We start from the raw sequence: 22,550 nt of genomic DNA, 5'->3' as shown, positions 1-22,550 counted from the left end.
TATAGGTTATATACAGTTTATCTGTATGTGCAGCACAGAGTACAGGAGAGCCTTCATCTATATAGGGGATATACAGTGTATCAGTATGTACAGCACAGAGTACAGGAGAGCCTCCATCTATATAGGGAATATACAGTGTATCAGTATGTGCAGCACAGCGTACAGGAGAGCCTCCATCTATATAGGGGATATACAGTGTATCAGTATGTGCAGCACAGAGTACAGGAGAGCCTCCATCTATATAGGGGATATACAGTGTATCAGTATGTGCAGCACAGCGTACAGGAGAGCCTCCATCTATATAGGGGATATATAGTGTATCTGTATGTACAGCACAGAGTACAGGAGAGCCTCCATCTATATAGGGGATATATAGTGTATCTGTATGTACAGCACAGCGTACAGGAGAGCCTCCATCTATATAGGGGATATATAGTGTATCTGTATGTACAGCACAGAGTATAGGAGAGCCTCCATCTATATAGGGGATATACAGTGTATCAGTATGTACAGCACAGAGTATAGGAGAGCCTCCATCTATATAGTGGATATATAGTATATCAGTATGTACAGCACAGAGTACAGGAGAGCCTCCACCTATATAGGGGGTATACAGTGTACCAGTATGTACAGCACAGCGTATAGGAGAGCCTCCATCTATATAGGGAATATATAGTGTATCAGTATGTACAGCACAGAGTACAGGAGAGCCTCCATCTATATAGGTGATATATAGTGTATCAGTATGTACAGCACAGCGTACAGGAGAGCCTCCATCTATATAGGGGGTATACAGTGTATCAGTATGTACAGCACAGAGTACAGGAGAGCCTCCATCTATATAGGGCATATACAGTATAGCAGTGTGTACAGCACAGAGTATAGGAGAGCCTCCTTCTATATGGGGGATATATAGTGTATCGGTATGTACAGCACAGAGTACAGGAGAGCCTCCATCTATATAGGGGATATAGAGTGTATCTGTATGTACAGCACAGCGTACAGGAGAGCCTCCATCTATATAGGGGATATATAGTGTATCAGTATGTACAGCACAGAGTATAGGAGAGCCTCCATCTATATAGGGGATATACAGTGTATCAGTATGTACAGCACAGAGTACAGGAGAGCCTACATATATATAGGGGATACACAATGTATCAGTATGTACAGCACAGAGTACAGGAGAGCCTCCACCTATATAGGGGATATACAGTGTATCAGTATGTACAGCACAGAGTACAGGAGAGCCTCCATCTATATAGGGGCTATACAATGTATCAGTATGTACAGCTAGAGGGCAGGAGAGCCTCCATCTATATAGGGGGTATACAGTGTATCAGTATGTACAGCACAGAGTATAGGAGAGCCTCCATCTATATAGGTTATATACAATGTATCAGTATGTACAGCACAGAGGACAGGAGAGCCTCCATCTATATAGGGGATATACAGTGTATCAGTATGTACAGCACAGCGTACAGGAGAGCCTCCATCTATATAGGGGATATATAGTGTATCTGTATGTACAGCACAGAGTACAGGAGAGCCACCATCTATATAGTGGCTATATAGTGTATCAGTATGTACAGCACAGAGTACAGGAGAGCCTCCATCTATATATGGGATATACAGTGTATCAGTATGTACAGCACAGAGTACAGGAGAGCCTCCATCTATATAGGGGATATATAGTGTATCAGTATGTACAGCACAGAGTACAGGAGAGCCTCCATCTATATAGGGGATATATAGTGTATCAGTATGTACAGCACAGAGTACAGGAGAGCCTTTCTATATGCTGTTATAACTTGCTGGCTGTTTTTATATTGTGTGGGCACAAGTGCCACCCTGCTGCCCTCTCTCACCTGGGCCCCCTCATTCCCTCCCCAGTGATTAAAGAACATCAGAGGCGCATATTGGAGGGGAGGGGGCTGCGACCACTGGAGTGGAAAATAGACTCTTTGTAGTGAAGGTGAGAAAACATCCCCCTCCACAGGGGGCTATCCAGACTCCAACAATGTGTGACACCAGACCTGCCTGCAAATCACTGGCCGCATCCCCTGTGCACAAAGCCCCGGGCTCCCAGGACATGGCACCCCTATACTGCACACACACTGCAACCCGACTAATGAACCGCAGCTTCATAGTATGATACACCCCACAACACACTGTACTCGTGTAATATACTGTACCCCATAATACACTGCAACCCATAACACACTGCACCACATAACACACTGTACTCGTGTAATATACTGTACCCCATAATACACTGCAACCCATAACACACTGTACCACATAACACACTATACTCGTGTAATATACTGTACCCCATAATACACTGCAACCCATACCACACTGCACCACATAACACACTATACTCGTGTAATATACTGTACCCCATAATACACTGCAACCCATAACACACTGCACCACATAGCACACTGTACTCGTGTAATACACTGTACCGCATAATACACTGCAACCCATAACACACTGCACCACATAACACACTGTACTCATGTAATACACTGTACCCCATAATACACTGCAACCCATAACACACTGTACTTGTGTAATATACTGTACCCCATAATACACTGCAACCCATAACACACTGCACCACATAACACACTGTACTCGTGTAATATACACTGCAACCCATAACACACTGCACCACATAACACACTGTACTCCTGTAATATACACTGCAACCCATAACACACTGCACCACATAACACACTGTACTCGTGTAATATACACTGCAACCCATAACACACTGCACCACATAACACACTGTACCCCATAATACACTGCACCCCATAACACACTGCACCACATAACACACTGTACTCATGTAATACACTGCACCTCAATAACACACTGCAGCTGTCTTAATAAACTAAAACTTCGAAAATCCACTGCACCCCATAATATACTTCACCTGTCTAATACTCAACTTCACAAATACACTGCAACTGCTAAAATGCAAAGCACCTTATAACACAGTGCAACTAGTAGAATAGACTGCACCTCATTATTACACGACCGTGTGTGCTGCAACCCCTAACATACCCCGCACCCCAACACACTGCAGCCACTAACCTACACTGTGCCCCTCTAATGTACTAAAACATGCTGCCCCCCTAAAATACACGGTACCCCTTCTGTTCCGCTCTAGCACATTTCTCCTGGTCTTATGTCCCACCACTCGTGAAATACAGTGCGGATATACAGTATACACTATCCCACCCTGAACCCCTATACACAACACTGCAACCCCTAAAATAGATTGAAACCTGATAATGCACCCCAGTAACACTCTGCACCCCCAGATTTATATTACAGCACGCCCCCCACACAGCTAAGTGCTCGATTATCTCGTGTAGTATAACGTATCTCCCCCCGAGCCCCATGCTCTATTAGGAGAGGTGCGGTACAGGATATATATGCCCCATGTGTGACCACGGCTCACACCATCCCATTCATGACCCAGTATCTATGGAGTCCTTTGGGACATTAAGGTGCATGGAGATGTAGGGGTTAATCCAGGGCAGGCCCGTCCCTTCATGCATGATTCATGAGCTGGGTGGAGCAGCAGTCATGCAGACCCTTGCAGCCTCCTCCACCTCTCAGAATAGTTGCTCGTTTTGGGGGGTTGCTCATCATTATTGCTCCTCAGAGCAGCAGGTGAGGAGGTGGAGGAGTCTTGGTCACCTCTCACCATCTCCAGGAGACAGCAGAAGACTTGTGTGGAGGAATCTCAGGGGAGCCTGGAGAAGGTGCATGAATGCAGAAGTCTGAGTGCTGGAGCCTGAGCCTGGAGAGTGGTCCTGGATTTGGGGGGTCGGGGGGCAGGATTGACACTCTCTGAGGAGGAGGAGAGGAGCCTCCAGAACTGTGAGCCATGTTTCAACCAGCAGGGAAACGCTGCTTTACCATTGAGTCCTTAGTGGCCAAGGACACCCACCTGACCTCAGAGGAACCTGTCAGACCCACCGCCCTGACTTACCCCAGCTCCACAGCCGAAGCCTTTGTCAGTGGCTTCCCTAGTCCTGCTGGAAGGTCCCTGTACACTAACCCAGAACTGGTCTTCCCAGAGGCTGCTGTCACCCACCCACCCCTGACTGTGCACCCCCACCAGCTGCACCAGCACCCACACTCCTTCTATGGAGCTCAGCACAGGGACCCCCTCAACTTCTACCCCTGGGTGCTCAGGAACAGGTTCTTCCCACACAGATTCCAAGGTAACTACAACTCCGGTGGCTCCAGTGCCCCCCGTCTTCTGTACTTGTGGTGGTCGCCGCGTTCAGTGGCTTCTAATATCTATGGGTGGCTACTGTGACTGTTAGATCTTTGTAGCGCAGTAATTGATATAGTGAGATTATTTGTATCATCAACCACCATTAGTAGGATGTAATGATATCCGCTGGGTGTGCGCTAATATATATATACAATGTGCTAAAGCAACCTGCTATATACACACTATATACCGGCTATGCCGCAACGTAGAACATACATGGAAGGCATAGGGGCAACAGTATGATGAATGTAGATGTAACATGTGCATAACCACATACTAAACACATGTTTCAATGGAAAACGCTTCAATTTATACCCAACAACATACTAAATACAATTACACTAATGCGAACAACATACTAAGCACATGGAAGTTATATACGCAACAATATGCTAAATGTAGGTGAAACATGGACACAACTACATACTAAATACAAGTTCAATATATGCACAGCAACATAGAAGTTACACATACAAACAACAACATACTAACTGCATTGTAGGGTATTACACAAAATATAACGAATGCAGGTGAAGCCTGAGCACAACCACACTAAACACAATTCACAAATATGCACAGCAATATACTATATATATTTCCCATTTATACATAATTCATACCTAACTACATGCTAAACATAATTATACATATGCACAATAACATACTAAATACATGGAAGGCATATAGGCAACAATATGGTGAATGTAGGTGAATCATGTGAATAACTACATACTAAACAAGTTACAAATATGCACAATATACGAAATACTCGTTCAATTGATACTCAACTACATACTAAATACATGTAAGATATATAGGCAGCGATATAATGACAGTAGAAGAAGCATGTGCACAACTACATACTAAACACATGTTTAACTTATACATAGCTATATACTAAATACAAGTTACACACATGAACAACAATATACTAAATACATGTCCAATTTATACCCAACTATATACTAAATACAATTACACATATGCACAACAACATACTAAATACATGGAAGGTATATACGCAACAATATGATAAATGTAAGTGAAACTACATACTACATACAGGTTCAATATATACACAAAAACACAGAAGTTACACATATACACAACAATATAACGAAATGTAGCTGAAATGTGTGTACAAGTATATACTAAATACATGGTAGGCATTTACGCAACTATTTTAATAAATGTAACTAAACGTGCACAACTACATATTAAACACACGTTCAATTAATGCATAATGATACACAACTACATACAAATTACAAGTACATTACAACATTACAAGTTCAATTGATACAAAACGACATGCTAAATAGAATTACACATGCCGCAGCAAGAATGAATGTGGGTGAAATATGACAGAACTACATACTAAATACAGCTTCAATTCATACACAACTACTGTACATGTTAAACACAAATTACTCCTACATACAACTCCATGCCAAATACAGAATTACACATGTGCATAACGACATACACTCGATTCAGGTTGGATATGTTCACAAATACCCACTGTATGCTAAACAGCCACAAACTACATACAGAAATAATAAATACAGGTACAAGTATGTCTAACTACATATTAGATATGTGACACTCACATAGATCTACATACTAAAGATATGTGAACCCGTATACGAGTAGGTACTAAATAAAAGTGAAGCACTCATAACTACATACTAAATACATATGAAACATATTCTCACAAACATTCTAAATACATACTAACAGAAATATAACCACAACTGAAGAGAAACACTTATGTAACTACATACTAAATACATTCACATTGTGCACGAATAGGCAATACAGGTGAAGAATTAGAACTACATACTTTATACAGGCGAAACAGTCACTGCAATACATACGAAATAGAGCTAAAATATATGCATACATGCATAAACAAACATACAGTTCAATTACACATCAGATGCTGGTAAAACACAGATGCGTACACATGAGATATATATATAAGTACATGCTAACTACAGATGAAAGATGCACCCTGCTATATGAGAAATACAAGTTATGTATGACTTATTACATGGTAAACATATACCGTTACATGCGGTAAATATATACACACTTCCATACTAAACACATATGACATATGCACAGCTACATATTAAATACACAAATTCTAATTACATGCACGACCAGATCGTAAATACTGGATCTCATTTCTGTGACCTGCCAATCGTACATAATGATCTGGAGGCACAAAGTGCTGACAGTAATACACGTATAAACATGCCAAATGAACCCTGACTACACACCGAACACATGCGACCCCCGCCATACATGTCCGGCCCTCCTGCCAGGAAGCAGACACTCTTAGAACGAACTTTTCACACGGGCACAATCCCTGCAGGACGCCCGATGTGACAGTAGGTGACCATGAATGGCATTAACCAACTGGTACTAACCGTGCTGTGCATCCTACGGACTCACTACGATGTCAGCTCTGAAGGCTCAGAAACAACTCCACGCAGGATACAGGCAGGGAGTCCCACTGATAGCCTACAGATACACACCTAGGCTGGCAGACTGTGGACATGTTCATGGTGTGTACACCCACATAAGGGCTGCATGGCGTGTAAACAGAACACTTTACATACATGTAAACTACGATCACCGGGGCCGACATTACAGATAGAGAGAGAGAAGGCTGGACGGTGAGGCAGGACTCTCCGACCCTCCGCTGTAGTATATATATATATACACAGTGCCGACTTCACACCAAATAATCATAAAGTAATTCTCAGTAACTCCATAATAATAATAATGATGATGTCCAGTACTAATTATCAGTAATGTCCTACAACAATCAGTAATCGGCATTGTCATTCTAATGATCGGTGCGATGATTCTAATTGTCGGTTATTATTTATGACGACCCTGTGATGATGACGATGTGAGTGCCCCCCTCCCCCTTGTTCTGCTTTGTTGTAGAGTCCCCTTATGGATATAAGTAGGGATGATATGTTATAAGCCTATATCACTACAGCATGGATGATGCAGCAGAGGATTCCCTTCCTCTTCTCATTATTGTCCCCGGCCCTATATACAGGAGGATGAGGGAAGCTTCATCTCTCCAACCCCCCCTCACCGCCTGCTACAAGGGTCCCCCAGGGTGACTGCAAGCTCTTGTGCCCAGAGGTATCCGATCTGCAGCGGGATGATATAGAACACCTTATATGCCAGTACATAGCCAGAAGGGGAGAACTCCCATCATCATTAGCACATCCTGCTGTGGTTCTAGAGGGTCCTGTGGCTCAAATGTATCACTCATGACCGATAAGTACATGCATATAGTTGCTGAGTACATATCGATGGATGATGAATAGATATGTGATGGATGATGAAACACCTATATGGGTTATGAGTTCAGATAGATGACTGAGTATAGCTATGGTATATATTAGTGATGAATACATATCAATGGATGATGATATCTATGACTGATAACTACAATTTTATGGGCGATGACTACATATCAATGGGTGATAATCATATACCTATGACTAATGAGTACATGGGTGATGACTACATATCGAATGATGATGAGAATCCATCTGATGAATGATGTGTACACTTGTATTGTTCATGTGTACAAACAGACTGGTAATAAATACAGGTTTATTGGTGATGATCATATATCTATAACTGATAAGTACATTTATACTATAAGTACCTGATGAGTACAGGTATATGAATGATGAATGCATCTATTTCTTGAATGAGTTCAGGTATAGGGATGATGATCACATATCTATGACTGATAAGTACACGTATATGGATGATGAGCACATATCTATGACTGATGAGTACATGTATATGGATGATGAGCACACATCTATGGCATTTGCCCATGGCTATGGGTGATTAATAAATAACACTGGCTTCCGAGAACGTGTAAAGTATATGGGTAATGAATAGGCCCTGGTCAAACTCTAACACAGCCGCATGTATATGGTGCAGCTATTTACTAATAATGTTTGCTACATTGTCCTTGGATATTAGTATTCTACATTCTCTCTAACATCTGCTCAGTGTTTGTGTGTTTTCATGAGATTATTAGGAGTTTTGTCGTAGCCTTTCAGTCAGTGGGTCGCTACATGAAGTGTTCCCTGCCCTCCGTGACTGCGCAGCTATCTGGATATGATTACCACACTTGGCCTTAATGGCTCTAATCTGAATCTCGGGGTAATATAATCTCAGTTTGGACTGTAATAGCCTGGATGTAGTAATGCAATATACAGGTTGTTGGTGGGATCACTGACGTGCCAGACTGATTGCTGCTACTTGTAGTTCTCAAACTGATTGCGGACCATTTATACAGTGGTTGCCAGGGCATACCTATATCCACTGGTACGGTAACACTATACGGAGGCTATAACGATCCTCCAGATAAGGTTCCCTATCCTGACACAGTGTAACAGTCCTGGGAGAAAGTATAAAGTCTGGCGCCATGTTCGGGTCCTTTTACACCAAACATGAGTGAATGAGTGAATGACATCAGAGTCGCTCCTGCAGCCTGTTTATACCGGCAGATACATTGTTGGCGTTTTCAAACGAGAAATAGTTCAGTCATTCACATTTGCTGTATAAGTGAATGAGAACAACTAAATGAGCGCTGATTAAACTGAACGATAAGTCAACGAGCCGAGGAGGAGTTTATACCTGCATAAAAGCGAACATTTATCATTGGTTGTTCGGTCATTGGCCGGCATGTAGACTAAACAATTATCCATCACTTTTACTCGTTTGACCGATAATCATTCCGTCTGAAAGGGCCTTGAGGCAGCAGAGTAAAATGTGACTGCTGCCAGTGAGAGAAACAAAGTAAGCTGGTAGATGTGAGACCTTCCAATGGCTTCAGAAAGAGATGATGTTACAGCAGCTGCCCATCTACTTAGGGGTCTTCATCAGACAATAATGGGAGATATCAGATGTGTAATATATACAGAAAGACATACTTAAAAGAATAACCGAACAGGAGGAGTAAATCATCAGTCCACTGATACCCAGGGGAGGTGACCCCATTCTGCGCCCTCATTGTCTGATTGAGGGGCTTTATGTTGGAGAAATCAGGACAAAAACTTCAAACAAAGATGAGATCTCATCACTGCGCAATTAAAGAAGGACGAGGACCTTGTGGCTGAGCATTCTGGTCGCCAAAGACAAAACCCAGAACATATGGGGGTTATTATATTAGAAGGCAACTTCAAATCTCAGCGTCACAGAAGAATTTGGGAGTAGAAACTTACGAGCATCTTTGATACTTTCCGCACAGGACTGAAACATTTTCAAGTTTTATGGCAGGGTGGGCTATCTGAGAAATCTGGAGCAGTGATAATCCACAGGCCTGGTGACCCCCTAACACAAATATAGAGACTCTAACACTCTCACATCTCTATCAGTGGACTGATTAAGTATATACTCCTCTACTCATTCTGTTCTATTATATATATATTACCCCATTATTGCCTTTGATACACATCCTATTGTTTTCTGATAAAGAATCCCAAGTAGCTCTGAAGCTCGCTGTAACATCATGTCTTTTTGTCAGCCATTAATAGGTCTCATATCTTCAAGGTTACTTGGTTTCTCCTACTGAGAACAATCCCAATCCTACGTATAATGCAGCCTGCCCCGATAGAGTACAAACAAATCACAGAAAAAGGAGATTACAACTCAAAAATCCCTGCCAGTGGCCATGCTTACTAATATACAGATACAAACTACAAGGGCGGGTGTAGAACCACAACCCTCAGCATGCAGACAGGCAGAATGCTATACGGAGGAGCACAGGTGTAAAATACAGGTGAGCGACCACTCACATACCTATCATATATTCGGGGGGGGGGGGGGGGCTGCTTAGTGTTATACTTGTACTTAGATAAGCCATACAAAGGATACCAGACCAACTGGTACATGTGGTGCACCATGATGCCACATACGATTCCGCCCCGTGGGTTGCCCTATACCTTAAAAGTGAACTACACTGGCACTGACACCCTTTGTATGCCACATCTATGTGCAGAGATAATACTAGGCAGCCCCCACCCACGTGTGATTGTTGTTCATCAGTATTTTGCACCTGTGCTCCTCTGTCTGCATGCTGAGGGTTGTGGTTCTACAGCCGCCCTTATATGTTGTATCAGTATATCAGGAAGTCTGGCTGCTGGCAGGGATTTCTGTAACAATCGTACACAGGATCATCGGTTCCTGAACCCTGTGATGTCACAGGTATGACGTCAGTGATCTAGATACAGTGTAATAATCTGCAGCCCAGAGGGACGTGTACCAGGAAAGCTGCCCACCGACCGCTGGTTACTTACGGGCTGCAACTACTGAATGTTTGGGCTGATCGCAGAGCCCTTCTCTGGCCAACCCATAGCTAGAAAGTAACAATCCCGCCACGATGCCATGTGTACAGATCCAGCTCTAGATAAGAGGGCACTGACACAATGTAACCATCATAGATGATGATACAACCATAGATACAATGTCTCGGCTCACACCCTGCAGTATGGTGATCCCCCCAGGATGCACTGGGGCTCATTCACACCTTGTGATAAGATTTATTACTTTTATATTATAAAAAGGAACAAAGGACATCCAACACTGAGCTAAGCGGCGCCCATCATCCATATCATGCTGCTTATATAGACATTCATATCAGTCACTTCTATACAGTATTCAGGTTCAGAAGCCGCACAATGTCTGGTTAATAAAGGATGCCGAAGTAGAAGTAATTATATCGGCTCGATGGATACCAATGCTAAGCACTAGCCGGCCTGCAGGTAGGTGGATGGGATGACTAGGAGGCGGTGCTCTGTGGGGTTAATTGCAATTTATTATCATTTTATAATGTATTTATTTTTTTGCAAAATGTCTGTAAGCGCAGTCCCCCCCTACCCCCCCCCCCCCCCCCCCCCGTGCGAGGGCTCAGCCTCATATTTAGGGACAGCTCAGCCTCATATTTAGGGACGGCTCAGCCTCATATTTAGGGGCAGCTCAGCCTCACATTTAGGGGCAGCTCAGCCTCATATTTAGGGGCAGCTCAGCCTCATATTTAGGGGCAGCTCAGCCTCATATTTAGGGACAGCTCAGCCTCATATTTAGGGGCAGCTCAGCCTCATATTTAGGGGCAGTTCAGCCTCATATTTAGGGGCAGCTCAGCCTCATATTTAGGGGCAGCTCAGCCTCATATTTAGGGGCAGCTCAGCCTCATATTTAGGGACGGCTCAGCCTCATATTTAGGGACAGCTCAGCCTCATATTTAGGGGCAGCTCAGCCTCATATTTAGGGGCGGCTCAGCCTCATATTTAGGGACGGCTCAGCCTCATATTTAGGGGCAGCTCAGCCTCATATTTAGGGACGGCTCAGCCTCATATTTAGGGGCGGCTCAGCCTCATATTTAGGGGCAGCTCAGCCTCATATTTAGGGGCAGCTCAGCCTCATATTTAGGGGCAGCTCAGCCTCATATTTAGGGGCGGCTCAGCCTCATATTTAGGGACGGCTCAGCCTCATATTTAGGGGCAGCTCAGCCTCATATTTAGGGATGGCTCAGCCTCATATTTAGGGGCGGCTCAGCCTCATATTTAGGGGCAGCTCAGCCTCATATTTAGGGGCAGCTCAGCCTCATATTTAGGGGCAGCTCAGCCTCATATTTAGGGACGGCTCAGCCTCATATTTAGGGACGGCTCAGCCTCATATTTAGGGACAGCTCAGCCTCATATTTAGGGGCAGCTCAGCCTCATATTTAGGGGCAGCTCAGCCTCATATTTAGGGGCGGCTCAGCCTCATATTTAGGGACGGCTCAGCCTCATATTTAGGGGCAGCTCAGCCTCATATTTAGGGACGGCTCAGCCTCATATTTAGGGGCGGCTCAGCCTCATATTTAGGGGCAGCTCAGCCTCATATTTAGGGGCAGCTCAGCCTCATATTTAGGGGCGGCTCAGCCTCATATTTAGGGACGGCTCAGCCTCATATTTAGGGACGGCTCAGCCTCATATTTAGGGACAGCTCAGCCTCATATTTAGGGGCAGCTCAGCCTCATATTTAGGGACAGCTCAGCCTCATATTTAGGGACAGCTCAGCCTCATATTTAGGGGCAGCTCAGCCTCATATTTAGGGGCAGCTCAGCCTCATATTTAGGGGCAGCTCAGCCTCATATTTAGGGGCAGCTCAGCCTCATATTTAGGGGCAGCTCAGCCTCATATTTAGGGGCAGCTCAGCAGGCCTCTCAGTACGTTCCGTGTTATAATGGACTTCTTTACTGATTGGATTGGATTTTGATTGTTCTCACAAGAGGTAAATGATGTCCTGCAGCACCCAATTAATAGTAGTGATTTACCCTGTGCTTGTACCCCGCTGCACCCCTGGGGAGAAAGCAATCAAGCAATTAGTACATGTACCCCCCTCTCTCTCCCCCTCTCCCTCTATATATATATATATTAGTTTTTTCATAAATGCACCTAATAAAACATATCACTAGTAATAATAACTGATTCCTTTCTGCACTTTTGGAAGAGGGAAAAATAAATAACTTAAATATCAGTTCAGATAACTAAGAGTTGCGGATAATCCTCTTATTTTCTGCTATTCGCTTTCGGGAGAAATAAATAATAAAAACAATTGATAATTCTCCCCCCATCATGTCCCTCTCTCCTTATAACAGGCCCCCCACAATCACACCACGGTCTCGCCTATAAGTCCCTGATCCCCCCAGTCATGTCACTCTCTCCTCCTTATAAGATCTCCCCAACTCATCAACGTGATATAGGGGCGATTATAGCTTAGAGACGGTCCGAGCCGGTGAGGGACATGATTGGGGTGACACTGTACAGTACATGGTCTGTGCACCATCATTATTGGCTCCACTAACTGCTAAGTATTACATACTACACTGTAATAACGGCTAATAACCGATAATTATTGGTTATTGCAGTGCAGCATGTAATTATATACCACAGTGCAGTATATATTAATTAGAATTATGTACTGCATTGCAACTGTTAATGATTACATACTGTGCTGTAATAACAGTGAATATATACTACGCTGTAATACCTGCTAATTATTATATACTGCACTGTAATAACCGCTAACTATTTTACACTGCACTGTAATAACTGCTAATTATTATATACTATGCTGTAATAACTTTCTGCCTCATCACTACTGGTTAATAGTGACCTCTGTGCCGGGAAGAGGGGAAGTCAAGAGATGTATTACAGCCCGGGGCACAGAGCTGATACCCTGCAGTACCGCAGGGTATCTCCTGTGCACCACCAGTATAGACTCACGGCATGTGCACAATTCAGAGCGGCTGCCCCATTATACAGTACAATAAGCACTATTGTGCAGGCGTATAGTGTCTGTAGCACCATTATACGGTAGGTAAATCAGCGGTGGAGTGTCTGTATCGCCAGTATTACACGGCTCATCTATCACTATTATGTAACATTATATATGGGGAAGTGCTGGGCAAACTTAATGACCACTATACCCAATTATGGAGTGTAAAGCGTGTAATCACCATTACAGCCTCTGAATTACAAGCATGCACCTGTATAAAGTTCTGTCACATAAAGAACGTCATTATTAACGCCCCGTTTCCCAGAAAATAATACCTGCTCTGAAAATAAGCCCTAGCATGATTTTTCAGGACTTTTCAGGATGCTTGAACTATAAGCCCTAGTTACAGTTAATAAAAAAAGTCAATTCAAATCGTTTCCAGACACCGGAACATGTAAAAAAAAGTCCAATCGATGGAGATAAAATTAATAAAAGACCCTGTCTTATTTCAGAGGAAACAGGGTGTTCATCCCAGCGTATAACAATAGCGAGCCCTGTGATAGGGTTCATTAATGACTACCATACTCCACTGCAGCACGTCTGTATAACCATTAGGAGCCCTGTCATCAGTTTGCACTATTATGCCGTACACGAGTCCCTGACGCGGGTCGGTATCACCAGCTGCACCAGTGTCTTTGTTAACAGTCTTCACAATGTAACCGTACATCTATTGCCACTATGCACCATTATAGGGTCTCTGTAATACCGTATATTTACCCCTGCAGTGCCCTTATCACCAGTCTGGGCACTCCTTCATGGTAACATCAGCAGCAGAGGGATTCAGATTGCTCATATACAGATTTTCTGGGGTTTTATTTTGACAATTGAAGTTCAGTTCTTGATGAATGATATAAAACAAAAAGCCATAGTCACACCCTGTATTATCCTTATCCTGTACTGATCCTGAGTTACATGCTGTATTATACCCCAGAGCTGCACTCACTGTTCTGCTGGTGGAGCCACTGTATACATACATTACTTATCCTGTACTGATCCTGAGTTACATGCTGTATTATACCCCAGAGCTGCGCTCACTATTCTGCTGGGGGGGGTCACTGTATACATACATTACTTATCCTGTACTGATCCCGAGTTATATCCTGTATTATACTCCAGAGCTGCACTCACTATTCTGCTGGGGGAGTCACTGTGTACATACATTACTTATCCTGTACTGATCCTGAGTTACATCCTGTATTATACCCCAGAGCTGCATTCACTATTCTGCTGGGAGAGTCAGTGTGTACATACATTACTTATCCTGTACTTATCCTGAGTTCCATCCTGTATTATACTGCAGAGCTGCACTCACTATTCTGCTGGTGGAGTCACTGTGTACATACATTACTTATCCTGTACTGATCCCGAGTTATATCCTGTATTATACTCCAGAGCTGCACTCACTATTCTGCTGGTGGAGTCACTGTGTACATACATTACTTATCCTGTACTGATCCTGAGTTACATCCTGTATTATACTCCAGAGCTGCACTCACTATTCTGCTGGTGGAGTCACTGTGTACATACATTACTTATCCTGTACTGACCCTGAGTTACATCTTGTATTATACTCCAGAGCTGCACTCACTATTCTGCTGGTGGAGTCACTGTGTACATACATTACTTATCCTGTACTGATCCCGAGTTATATCCTGTATTATACTCCAGAGCTGCACTCACTATTCTGCTGGGGGAGTCACTGTGTACATACATTACTTATCCTGTACTGATCCTGAGTTACATCCTGTATTATACTCCAGAGCTGCACTCACTATTCTGCTGGTGGAGTCAGTGTGTACATACATTACTTATCCTGTACTGATCCTGAGTTACATCCTGTATTATACTCCAGAGCTGCACTCACTATTCTGCTGGGGGAGTCAGTGTGTACATACATTACTTACCCTGTACTGATCCTGAGTTACATCCTGTATTATACTCCAGAGCTGCACTCACTGTTCTGCTGGTGGAGTCACTGTGTACATACATTACTTATCCTGTACTGACCCTGAGTTACATCTTGTATTATACTCCAGAGCTGCACTCACTATTCTGCTGGTGGAGTCACTGTGTACATACATTACTTATCCTGTACTGATCCCGAGTTATATCCTGTATTATACTCCAGAGCTGCACTCACTATTCTGCTGGGGGAGTCACTGTGTACATACATTACTTATCCTGTACTGATCCTGAGTTACATCCTGTATTATACTCCAGAGCTGCACTCACTATTCTGCTGGTGGAGTCAGTGTGTACATACATTACTTATCCTGTACTGATCCTGAGTTACATCCTGTATTATACTCCAGAGCTGCACTCACTATTCTGCTGGGGGAGTCAGTGTGTACATACATTACTTACCCTGTACTGATCCTGAGTTACATCCTGTATTATACTCCAGAGCTGCACTCACTGTTCTGCTGGTGGAGTCACTGTGTACATTACTTATTCTGTACTGATCCTGAGTTACATCCTGTATTATACTCCAGAGCTGCACTCACTATTCTGCTGGTGGAGTCACTGTGTACATACATTACTTATCCTGTACTACTCCTGTAGATCTTTTTATTATAAAAGTGAAAAACATAACAATAAACAGAACATAAATATCGCTCACTTGGCATAAGACAAACATAAAACAGAAACAAATCATCACTTATATTAACTGGACTTTGCCTTACTTCAGGACAAAGGAACAAAAGCAAAAGGCCCATCTGGTCCAAATAATACACACCGCACACTACACCAACCTGCACTCCAAAACTACACTCACTCATCCTCCCCAATACATATACACTACATACTACATATAACAATATACACACATGTAAGAAAGCATATCCCTAACTCACAGGATCCAGCCTGAAATCCCAAAAAAAGAAGAAAGAAAACGACTAATAACCAAAGCAATTATATAATAACAATAATGCAAATAACAAAAGTAGTAACAATAAGAACAACCCAATACCTTTTTCTTTTTTTTTTTTTTTTTTGCAAGTTTTTTTTTTTTTTTTTTTTTTATTGCCCACCACCTAAAAAATAAAACCTTACATAATCCTAAACTAACCCTATATCCAGACCAAACCACCACACACCCCAAACAACCCCCTACGGTGCAGCCTGGGAGCCACGCCTGCATCCCAAGTCCGTGCTCAATGTCTATGTCCAGGACGAGCCGAGCTGCACCGCATACACACACCCTGCCCGCCGCAGCCTGAGGGCCACGCCCGCACCAACAGTCCGTGCCCAGTGTTCATTGTCCGGGACGTGTCAAGCTACGGCTGAGGCATAAATCCCCCCCCCTCCCCCCAATAGACCCCCACCCAACCTATCTATAACCCCTAACCCTATATACAAAACAAAACATAACATAACATAACATATAACATCTCTTATATTACATACCTACAAACCAACACTACACATTAATACCCGAAAGCCTAAGGTTCAGTTACCTGCAGCCGTACATACTTTATCTTTGACCGAAAACAAAAACTCTACTAGTGTCACACACAGCCCTCCACAAGGACTGGATATGATAAGCCGGGCACCGACCAAATAGAGAAAAACTATCCCTATAGTTAATCTGTCCCTACAATGTCCCTACTCCTTCCCTAAAACTTACCCTCAGAGAAACTGTCCCTACCTCTCCCTATTCTGTCCCTAAAAAGACCCTACCAATAAGAAAACTGTCCCTAACGAAATACAAACCCTCTCCATAGGAGAGAGGCCTTAGTCGTGCCCAACCTCTCATAATCCAGAGAGCGCACCTTCACCAGGTCACCCAGGATGTTCCTATTCACCTCATCCACGGGGAGGATTTTCTCTTCCGTCGAAACTAAACACCGTGCGTTCCAAATGTGAAACCTAACCACTAGGCTGACTAAGAATAAAGTGCACCGGTCCCTGCGACCAAGGTCCCCGAATGCCCCATAGACCCATTCCGCATACGAGAGGCGTGCCAACCTGGGCCAACCAATGGAGGCTCCCACCCGTTTGTACACCTCTGTATTAAAGGGACACTGAAGCAGGAAATGCTCCATGCTTTCCAGTACGTTGCTGCACTCCTGGCGGGGGCAACCCCTATCCACCAGTGGCCTGCTCTTCAAGTTGCCCCTTACATACAGTCTCCCGTGGAAACAGCGCCAAGTCAAGTCCCAAAACTTCAAGGGGATCCTGTCAGAATTCAATAAACGTAACCCTCCCTCCAGGTCCCGACTTGGGCAGTCCTTGAGCGCCAGGGGCTTCTGGAAATGGGTCAACAGAACCCTCTTATCGAGGAGTTTCCTCGACAGAGTTCTGATCTCCCACATCCCCAGACCCCACCGACGTATCATCTTCAGAACCACAGTAGCGTAAGCCGGAAGATGCCCGTGCGGCGTGCGAAGATCCTTCACTCGCCCTCCTGTCTCCCATTCCTGGAAGAAAGGCCGAAGCCATCCCCAACAGGAGAATACCCACGGAGGAGCCCTCTCTTGCCAGAGGTTGCCTATATTGATCTTAACAAAGGTGTTTACGAGAAACACCACGGGGTTGACCATAGATAACCCCCCTAGTCTCCTCGTGCGATATGTGACATCTCTCCTAATTAGGTTCAACCTGTTCCCCCACAACATTAGGAAGAACAGGTTGTAGACCCGGGTCCAGAGAGGTTCTGGCAAAATGCATACGCTGCCCAGGTAGATGAATAAAGGGAGCAGGTATGTTTTGATCAGGTTAACCCTTTCCCGAAGGGTCAAAGACCAACCCTTCCACTGGGCCACCTTCTGAGTGGCACCATCGAGCCTGACCACCCAATTTTGCATGGGGTAATCTCCCCGGCTGAATTTGATGCCGAGAACTTTAGCCGAGTCCTGGGGCACTGGAAGGGTGTCCGGGAGACTAAATGTAGGATCTCCCCTTCCTAACCAGAGACTTTCGCACTTATCCCAGTTGATGCCGGACCCGGATGCTTCCGAGTAGCGATCCACCTCTGCCATCACGTACTCTGCCTCCCCCCTCGAGGACACAAAGACGGTGACGTCATCAGCGTACGCTGCCACCCTGAGGGCGGCTTCCGGCACCGCCCGATCCATCCCGACCCCCGCCATAGGCCCACCATCAATCATCCTAAGGAAAGGATCAATGGCAAACACATACAGCAAGGGGCTCAGAGGACAACCCTGACGGACGCCAGACCCAACCTCAAATGGGTGGCCGACCCAACCGTTCACTAGCGGGAAAGTCTCAGCCCCCACGTACAATGTCTTGAGCCAATTGACAAACCCCACTGGCAGGCCATATCTCAGAAGAACAGACCAGAGGTACTCGTGATTAACCCGATCAAACGCTTTGGCCTGATCCAAGGACAGCAGGTACCCCTCCCAGTGACCAGCCCTACCCTGCTCCACTGCCTCCCGGACACCTAGAACAGCACTAAAGGTGCTACGGCCTGGAACAGAGCAATGCTGGGCGCCCGAGAGGAGCCGGGGTGCAAACTTGACCAGCCGATTAAACAGCACTTTTGCCAGAACCTTCCTGTCCGTATTGAGAAGCGCTATGGGACGCCAGTTCTCAATACGGCTCGAGTCTTTACCCTTTGACAGAAGGATCAAAGCCGACCTCCTCATTGACTTTGGGAGAGTGTCCGAGGAAAGACACTCATTGAAAACCTCAGTCAAGAGGGGACTCAAGAGGTCCTTAAAGGTCTTATAGTACTCAGATGTTAAGCCATCCGGTCCTGGCGATTTTTTGAGCGCAAGCCCATCAATCGCCAGTTTAACTTCCTCTATGTTGATCTCCTCTGTCAAAACATTAAGGGAGAGGTCATCCCCTGGCTCCGGAACAGCTTCAGCCAGGAAAGCCGACATCACATCTCGATCTAGATCCCTCTTCCTCAAAAGGTGCGAGTAGAAGGATCTGATGACTTCCAGAATCCCTGATCTGGACCTGTTCAGAGATCCCGTACCGTCGATCAGTCCAGTGACAACTTTACGATTCACTGACATCTTGCAGTTTCTGTAAGGGTCAGGTGAGTGGTACTTCCCGAAGTCCCTCTCAAAAACCAAAGATGCGTGCCTATTATACTGGCACCCTTTGAGCAAAGACTTCACTCTGGAGATCTCCTCGCGGCTACCTCCAGTCGAGACGAGATGTTCGAGTTTCCTCCTCAGGCCCTGATAAAGACGATACTTACTCAGGCTCCTGAGGCTAGAGAGCTGGCGGAAGAACCTCGCAGCCCTGATCTTGAACATCTCCCACCACTCTGACTTACTGCTACAAAGATCCAGTAATGGTACCTGGCTCTGCAGAAAATCCTCAAAGGACTGTGTTATCTCTGCTTCCTCCAGGAGTGATGAATTCAGCCTCCATAAGCCTCTACCCATCCGGGGGGTCTCTGCAACATTCAGGGAAAACAAAATCAGACAGTGGTCGGAGAATTCCACCTCAACAACAGAAACTGGTGAAGAGATGGCTTCCTCCTTCAAATAAAACCTATCTATTCTAGACCTGCACTCGCCTCTATAATAGGTGAAACCCGCGTGGCCTGGGGTGTGCCGGATGTGGACATCCACCAGGCGAGCTTCGCTAGCTATGCTATTAAGCGCGACGCTATCATAAGTCAGCTTGCCTAGGGAGCCTCCCCTGTCACGGGTCCTCGTGACTGCGTTAAAGTCACCCCCAAAGATCACCTGCCGACTAGTAAAAAGGTACGGCTTGATCCTCATAAAGAGATCCTTGCGGTCCCGCTTGGTTTGGGGACCATAGATGTTGATTAGCCGAAGCTCTTGTCCCTTCATGAGAACATCCAGGATCAGGCACCTCCCTATTTCTAACTCAATAACCCGTCGGCATTCAACTGCTGCGGTAAAAAGTACCGCCACTTCCGCTATATGGCTCGGCCGCAAGAGACCAATAAGATGGACCAGACCTCCATTCCCTCCTTGCCTTGTGCACAGCTGCCAAATTTGGCAGCCTGGTCTCTTGCAAAAACAAAATGTCGGCTTCAACGCGGCCGAGAAAATCAAAGGCCGCAAATCTAGCCATATCAGACTTAATGCTGGCAACATTAATGGATGCCAGCGTCAACGGAGCGGGTGCCGCCATCATTGGTGATTGAGTTAGATGGCTTTCTTCTTCCCACCCCCCTTCTCATCAGGGTCTGAGGATGACCCCTTGCCACGTTTCTTGGACACTGAAAGGTCCATGGCAAGGGGCTCCTCAACCTCGTCCTCCTTGCCACTGGGCTCTGGGCCAGCCCTCCCCCTGGATGTCACCAAACCCCCACAAGAGGAAGGCTCAGCACCCCCTGTAGGCCTCACGCTTGTCCTAGGCACCTCTCCCTCCGAGGACGAGAGAGCTTGGTACCTGTTGGAGAGCCCAACAAGAGGAGAGTTTGGATTGCCTTCCTGCACCTGGCCCGTTGCAGGGGAAGATTTCCCTTCCCTTTTTTTCATTTTCTTGGAGCCCTGCTTGCGCTTTTTCTTTTGCCACTCATCCTTGCCCTCACCCACACTTTCATAGTGGGAAGAATCTGAATTAGTGGCATCCTCTTCCCTTTGGATCCTCCTGACCTCCTCATCCAGCTCCCTGTCCCCTGGAGCCTCAGCCACATGATTTGCGTCCGGAGCAGGGGCCAGCATTGACCCACCTGCCACCTGGGTTTCTACCAGCTCCCTGCCCCTTCCGCGCTTCTCTTGGCGCCTTAGCTTGGCTGCCCCAGCATGTTTGTTCTTCCTTGGCTCCTGGGCTCCATCGCCTCTGCTGGTCCCCTCCCCTGCAGAAGCAACCTCACGGCTCTCCTCCGCTGGGGCCATTACCGCATTGGCGAAAGAGCGCGGACAGCGACTGAATGGGTGACCGAGGTCACCACACAGGTGACACCTAATCTCTGCACAAGATGCCGCAAGATGACCTACCTCGCCACACAGAGCGCACTTGATGACGTTACAGGCTGCACTCAAATGTGTGGGGTCGCCGCACTTGTGACAGAGCTTCGGCTGCCCCTGGTAGAAGGCCAAGATACGATCCCTGCCAAGGAAGGCCGCGGATGGTATGTGGGCCACCGAATTCCCTGAACGCTTAAGTTTTACCATAAACGTCCAGGCTCCGGACCAGATGCCGTGTTCGTCCCGGTTCTTATTGGGCATATCCACCACCTCTCCGTACCGACTTATCCAAGTCATGATATCATAACAAGAGAGGGACTCGTTACGAGTCAAAACGGTCACTCTCTTGACTCCAGTCTGGCGGGTTACCACTTGTGCAGCGAAACCGCGCCAGCCGGGCTCGTCCTTCATCAGCTCATAATTCCCCCAGAAGAGCTCCAGGCCCTCCGGGCGAGCAAAGCTGATGTCGAACTCAGACGTGCCATGAGGATGGATCAGGGCATAGATGTCATTTGCCCTGAAACCCATCTTCAGCAGAAGCTCCACCACCTTACTCCTGGATGGGCACGCGTCATTGCCTCTCCACTGAAGACGAGCCACATTCCTACGGCCAATGTCCTGCCCGGTTGTCGGCAGGGACCAGACAGTCTCCCCCCTTTGTTCTCGGAAGGCACCAAGACCGTGTCTCTCCACCCAGAGAGACAAATCCACAACTCTGCCCCCTACATTCATCGAGCTCTCCCCCCTCCTCAAGGCCTCCAGGAGGCGCTGTTGCAAAACGCCGTCCCCAGAGCCCAAAGACAAGGAGGACGCCTCTCCCCTCCCTCCAGCGGCGACACTGGCATAACTTCTACCAGATGTTGTCGCCGCTGGAGGGGCGACTGGATCCTGACCCACGCCCTGACTACCCTCCGAAGCCCCACCCACCCGTACACAAGGTGGCATACTTGCCGGGGAACCGGGGACAGCTGTTCCTGCAGGAACAGGGGCAGCAG

The 22,550-nt window shown here is 45.8% G+C and overlaps 1 protein-coding gene across 1 annotated transcript in view; it reads left to right on the top strand.

Moving 5' to 3' along the window:
* The first annotated feature begins 3,910 nt into the window (after positions 1-3,910).
* EMX1 (empty spiracles homeobox 1) overlaps positions 3,911-22,550 on the top strand; it is a 61,275-nt gene continuing 42,635 nt past the window's right edge. The window contains exon 1 of the mRNA XM_066574574.1: positions 3,911-4,250. Within this exon, the coding sequence (XP_066430671.1) occupies positions 3,911-4,250 (340 nt within the window). The remainder of the gene's footprint in view (positions 4,251-22,550) is intronic.

Source organism: Eleutherodactylus coqui, chromosome 7 (assembly GCF_035609145.1).
Source record: "Eleutherodactylus coqui strain aEleCoq1 chromosome 7, aEleCoq1.hap1, whole genome shotgun sequence".
Lineage (NCBI taxonomy): Eukaryota > Metazoa > Chordata > Amphibia > Anura > Eleutherodactylidae > Eleutherodactylus > Eleutherodactylus coqui.
The sequence above is the reverse complement of the archived record's forward strand: the minus strand, read 5'-3'. Positions and strand labels throughout refer to the sequence as shown.